The 5,969-nt window shown below is 40.0% G+C and overlaps 1 protein-coding gene across 1 annotated transcript; it reads right to left on the bottom strand.

Moving 5' to 3' along the window:
* Positions 1–1,897: 1,897 nt before the first annotated feature.
* Positions 1,898–2,965, bottom strand: LOC138313535 (tigger transposable element-derived protein 6-like). The gene has a single exon (XM_069253931.1). It carries the CDS (start codon positions 2,963–2,965, stop codon positions 1,898–1,900), a length of 1,068 nt encoding a protein of 355 aa, XP_069110032.1.
* Positions 2,966–5,969: the final 3,004 nt, after the last annotated feature.

The following is a 5,969-nucleotide window of genomic DNA, read 5'->3' as shown; positions in this document are numbered from 1 at the left end:
TAGACACATTCTTTTTATACCCTTTATGACACTGTCATTGTACTAGTTATAAACAGGTTAATAGTTTTTCACCTATATGCTTCACATTCATAAAACTATTTACCTTGCTGTATCTGCCCTTTCCAGAAAAGAAAAAAAAAACATTTGGATTATATTCGTGGCAGTGTTATTTGGTGGATGAAAGAAAATACAAATTTAAAACTGCGATCAAATTTGAATGATATATGTATCCTAAGACATAAGACAACACAGACCTTGAATTTAATACTGCGTAGAGTAAAATATTAAAAAAAAAAAAACGGAAAAATTATCGCCAACAAATGTCGAGGCTGTTTACCTGATTCAACAATTGCAGCCCCGCTCTACTTGAATTATACTCCATCTTTCTTTAGCTCAACTTCCTTTTTCCTGTTTTTTTTTCTAACACATAAGTCTCCACAATCAAACTAATTTCAGCTTTGATATCTCCATTGGCGGGGGATCTGAATGACTATGTCCTTGTTTGTATATATATTAGTTACTCAGTCCCAATTGGACTTACTTATAAATCTATTCTGCACAAAACAATTTGAATATTATAGTGTTCGGATGCAATACAGTGGAACCTCCCCAAACCGATCATGGTCGGTGCATAGAATTTCGGCCGGTTTAGAGAGGGTTCGGTTTGGAGAAGTTTACCGAATATCGATCATTACGATCCGGAATTAATTGGCCGGAAGACGTTTTCTACACTATGATATAACCATATACATGTGCCTATAGGCTTAGTGTTCGGTATAACTGATCGATATTATTGTTAATATGAAGGTTGTCACAAAAAAGAGAATTATATCATTAAAAGGAATGATAAACAACAATCTTGACTTTGTTACAGCTTATTAACCGCTTATGAACGTAGTAAGTTGCGTGAATATTCCATGGAATGCTCTTGGCTGTACTGACCTACATACGGCCGATCGCTTCCGGTTGAGGGGCCCATAAAGGGTACACATGATACACATAACAAAATAAAAACAAACATTGTATATATTTTGAATAATTTAATTGATATATCACTGTCACGAAAGGAATTCATTTAAAAAATTGTTCTTGTCCAATATGAACGGAAAGTTTGTCAACAAATACATCACAGAATATAATATATAATTAATAATTTAAATCCAGGAAAACTTGATAAATGCACGGAAAGTCTGTCAACAAATTCATCACAGAATATAATTTGTAATTTAAATCCACATAACACTTCGTTGATAAGTACACAGAAAGTCTGTCAACAAATACATCACAGAATATAATTTAAATCCATGTAACACTTGATACGTACACGGAACGTCTGTCAACAAATATGTCACAGAATACTGTTCATGCTTTAAATCCGGAGAACACTGTCTTTTCTTACATATTACATAATCACTTCAGGAAAAAATTGTCCAATGTTGATTGAGTCAAATTGCAATGGTGTCGGACCATAGCATCCTCACTAAGGACACGGAGATCATGTGCAATGTCTAGAAATCTATCGTCTCTCAGAACAGCAAACTGCCTCAATCGTCGCGAGAATTCGGTGATCTCCTTCAGTGTCATAGCGGGTTCATCAGATGTGAGAGCACCTGATTCCTCCTCAGAATCGTCGTCAGCTGCATCTTCGTTGGTACACAGATGTTTGGTGACAAGGCTCTGCTCCCACTCCTCGCCGTCATCTTCCACAGGAATGTTGTCGTCAAATGTCAGAAGCGTGTCCTTGTTGATGTCAGCTGTCTTGGCGATCCTCATCAGCTTAACAAGCGGTATGTCGTCATCACCTTCTTCATCATCATCATTGTCGTCCTCTATACCGTCGGTTTTGCAGAACCGGAAAGGGCAAAGCACTTCTGGATGGTATCGGGACGAGTCTCGCTCAAAGCATCGCGTATCCAAAAGAGAGCATCAAGCACACTAATCTGTTTACATAGTTCTTTAACATTGTCAACACGGTCAAACTCTTCATCATCTTTGATCGGTAGCGGGCCTTAAACGCACGGATAATCCCTTGATCGAGAGGCTGAAGATGAGATGTGCAGTTGGCGGGAAGGAATTTCAGCTTCACGTTGTCCAACTTAATGTCCTTTGCATGTGATGTGGCGTTGTCTAAAAACATGAGAATGTTCCGTTTCTCTCGTTTCATCTGTCTGTCAACATCTTTTATCCACTCCCCAAAAATGTAACTGTCCATCCATGCTTTCCTGTTATGGCTCCATGTAACGGGCATCTTGGACGACTTAAGATTTCTAAAACATCTTGGTTGTTTGGCTTTTCCTATCACTAGAGGTTTCAGTTTCTCTCCGGTAGCACTACATGCAAACATTACAGTTAATCGTTCCTTTGAGTTCTTCACACCTTTAGAGGAAGATCCTTTCTGTGATAGTGTCTTGTCCGGTAACACACGGAAGTAAAGTCCTGTTTCATCACAGTTAAAGATGTCACTGGTGCTGTAACCGTCACAGATCTCTGGAAGCTGCTGTGTGTAATCTTCAACCAGTTTGTCATCTATACCAGCACTTTCACCGCTCACTTTGAAGGCCTTTATAGAATGTCTAGTCTTAAACTTATCCAGCCACCCGTTTGATGCCTTAAAGTCTGAGATCTGTAGCCAAGATGCGAATTCCAATGACTTCTGTTGCAAAATTGGACCAGAAAGAGGAATAGACTTGTCACGAGCCTGTCGGAACCAGTCCCACATAAGTTCATTTAACTGTTCGTATTTCGTCGTCGCCGAGAATCGAAACATATTTCCATTGCTGTTTTCTTCTATGTTCTTCATGTAGACGTCTTTCCGCTTTAAAATGTCGGATACTGTACTTTTACCGATGCCATACTTTTCACTCAGCTGTTTGTGTGTAGGTTTTGGTAATGTCTGTGATTCCGTGATGATTTTGTCGTCCAGAGATAATTCAAGACGTCTTCGTTTGGTAGGTGGTTTTGACATTCTTTGCGTGTAGTGAATTAATCAAAATGATATTGACGAGTCAAAGTTCAAAGTAAGAATGACAAGAATCAAATATGGTCGAAGCAACCGCACAAACAGGGTTAAAATTCATAACTATCATTGGTTAGTTCTTTATTAAAACATTATCGCAGCAGATAGACTTTGTAATAGTTTTTGTTTTGAATATTTGTTTATTCAACTAAAAGTATGGCGAATCATTTAAAAATCATGTTGTTTCTAATTACACAATGATCAGTCGATGCCGGTCATTATGTGATTTGGCCATTTTCTAGGTCATCTGACCCGAAGGGTCAGGATGACCTATAGTCGTCATGTTTCGTCCGTCGTCGTCCGCCGTGCGCCGTGCGTGCGCCGTGCGTTAACTTTTCACATTTTGAACTTCTTCTCAAGTTCTACCAGTGCAATTTGGCTGAAACTTGCATGAAATGATCCTGCCATGGTCCCGACAAAGTGTTGTTATTTTTTGGGTCGATCCGAAATCCAAGATGGCCGCCACAGCCGCCATCTTGAAAACACATTTTGAACTTCTTCTCAAGTTCTACCGGTGCGATTAGGCTGAAACTTGCATGAAATGATCCTGACATGGTCCCGACAAAGTGTTGTTATTTTTCGGGTCGATCCGAAATCCAAGATGGCCGCCACAGCCGCCATCTTGAAAACACATTTTGAACTTCTTCTCAAGTTCTACCGGTGCGATTTGGCTGAAACTTGCATGAAATGATCCTGACATGGTCCCGACAAAGTGTTGTTATTTTTCGGGTCGATCCGAAATCCAAGATGGCCGCCACAGCCGCCATCTTGAAAACACATTTTGAACTTCTTCTCAAGTTCTTCCGGTGCGATTTGGCTGAAACTTGCATGAAATGATCCTGACATGGTCCCGACAAAGTGTTGTTATTTTTCGGGTCAATCCAAAATCCAAGATGGCCGCCAAAGCCGCCATCTTGAAAGCACATTTTGAACTTCTTCTCAAGTTCTACTGGTGCGATTTGGCTGAAACTTGCATGAAATGATCCTGAAATGGTCCCGACAAAGTGTTGTTATTTTTTGGGTCGATCCGAAATCCAAGATGGCCGCCACAGCCGCCATCTTGAAAATACATTTTGAACTTCTTCTCAAGTTCTACCGGTGTAATCGGGCTGAAACTTGCATGAAATGATCCTGACATGGTCCCGACAAAGTGTTGTTATTTTTCGGGTCTATCCGAAATCCAAGATGGCCGCCACAGCCGCCATCTTGAAAACACATTTTGAACTTCTTCTCAAGTTCTACCGGTGCGATTTGGCTGAAACTTGCATGAAATGATCCTGACATGGTCCCGACAAAGTGTTCTTATTTTTTGGGTCGATCCGAAATTCAAGATGGCTGCCACAGTCGCCATCTTGAAAACACATTTTGAACTTCTTCTCAAGTTCTACCGGTGCGGTTTGGCTGAAACTTGCATGAAATGATCCTGACATGGTCCCGACAAAGTGTTGTTATTTTTCGGGTCGATCCGAAATCCAAGATGGCCGCCACAGCCGCCATCTTGAAAACACATTTTGAACTTCTTCTTAAGTTCTACCAGTTTGATTTGGCTGAAACTTGCATGAAATGATCCTGACATGGTCCCGACAAAGTGTTGTTATTTTTCGGGTCAATCCGAAAACCAAGATGGCTGCCACAGCCGCCATCTTTAAAACACATTTTGAACTTCTTCTCAAGTTCTACTGGTGCGATTTGGCTGAAACTTGCATGAAATGATCCTGACATCGTCCCGACAAAGTGTTGTTACATCTCTGGTTGATCCCAAATCGAAGATGGCTACCATGGCACTATATCTAATTAACTTCCTACATATTAAGGCCCTTTGGCCTCTTGTTTGAAAGAAAATTTGTTGAAAGAAATTGAAAATGATCCTGACATTGTCCTGACAAAGTGACACCATATGAAATTAAATTTACCATTGCCAAGGTAGTCAGATGACCGGTAAGGCCCTTTGGGCCTCTTGTCTAAAACAATACATGGCTTCGGCTTCTTCATACAGAGAATGTGCGTTATCTGAAAGCTAAATAAATAACCCATGTGAGGCCTCTCATAATTGAATACAAACTTTCTCTTTACTAGCTCTGCTTGTTTTCATACAGTAAACAAACCGCGTGGTAGGCCTACAGTTCCAAGCTTCAATTCGTTTAATATTTAAACAATAGACATGATTAGATAATTACACCATCATCTCCGGTATAATTACCGTGTACAGTACATACATATAGCCTTCACACCTGTATACACGCCCCAGGACATGGCATGCGACAACTATATGGACACTTGTGTATTTCACGGTCGGTTGATCCGACCTCAAGCGATCGGTGTCGCTCAGGTAAGGTCGGTGTAGCATGGTATTTTAAATCGTGGTATATTGACCCCGGGGTCAAAATACCATTATGGTGAAATGACCCCCCCCCATGGTAAAATGACTCCCCCTTCTAAGTTACTATAACACTTGTAAACTTGATATTTTCTTCTCATTTATGATAAACTTCAAATTGGGATTAAGTTAGACCTATGGCTAGCATGTGGAAGGCATTTTTTTTTTTTTTAAATTTGGGAAGGGGGGGGGGGGGTCAAAATACCATGGCCATGGTGAAATGGCCCCCCCATATCCACGCCAATTATGTCTTTTAAATTCACATTTAACTGCCTTAAAATACAATAAAATCATATATATTATGATTTTAATGAATATAACATGTTATTTGCAAAAAAATATCACTATGAGAACTTCAACTTAGAAGGGGAAGGTGGAGGGGGGGGGGGTCAAAATACCATGGCCATGGTGAAATGAACCCCCATCCCCACGTCAATTATATCTTTTTAATTTACTTTTAATTGCCTTAAGATTCAATAAAATCATATATATCATGATTTCAATGAATATTGCATGTTATTTGCAAAAAACTGTCACTATGAGAACTTCAACTTAGAAGGGGATGGTGGGTGGGGT

The sequence above is a fragment of the Argopecten irradians genome, unplaced genomic scaffold, assembly GCF_041381155.1.
Source record: "Argopecten irradians isolate NY unplaced genomic scaffold, Ai_NY scaffold_0722, whole genome shotgun sequence".
Taxonomy (NCBI): domain Eukaryota; kingdom Metazoa; phylum Mollusca; class Bivalvia; order Pectinida; family Pectinidae; genus Argopecten; species Argopecten irradians.
This window is presented reverse-complemented; position numbering and strand designations above follow the sequence as displayed.

Excerpts from the sequence above, each read along its gene's own strand:
- LOC138313535 (XM_069253931.1), bottom strand. The coding sequence starts at position 2,965 with ATGTCAAAACCACCTACCAAACGAAGACGTCTTGAATTATCTCTGGAC.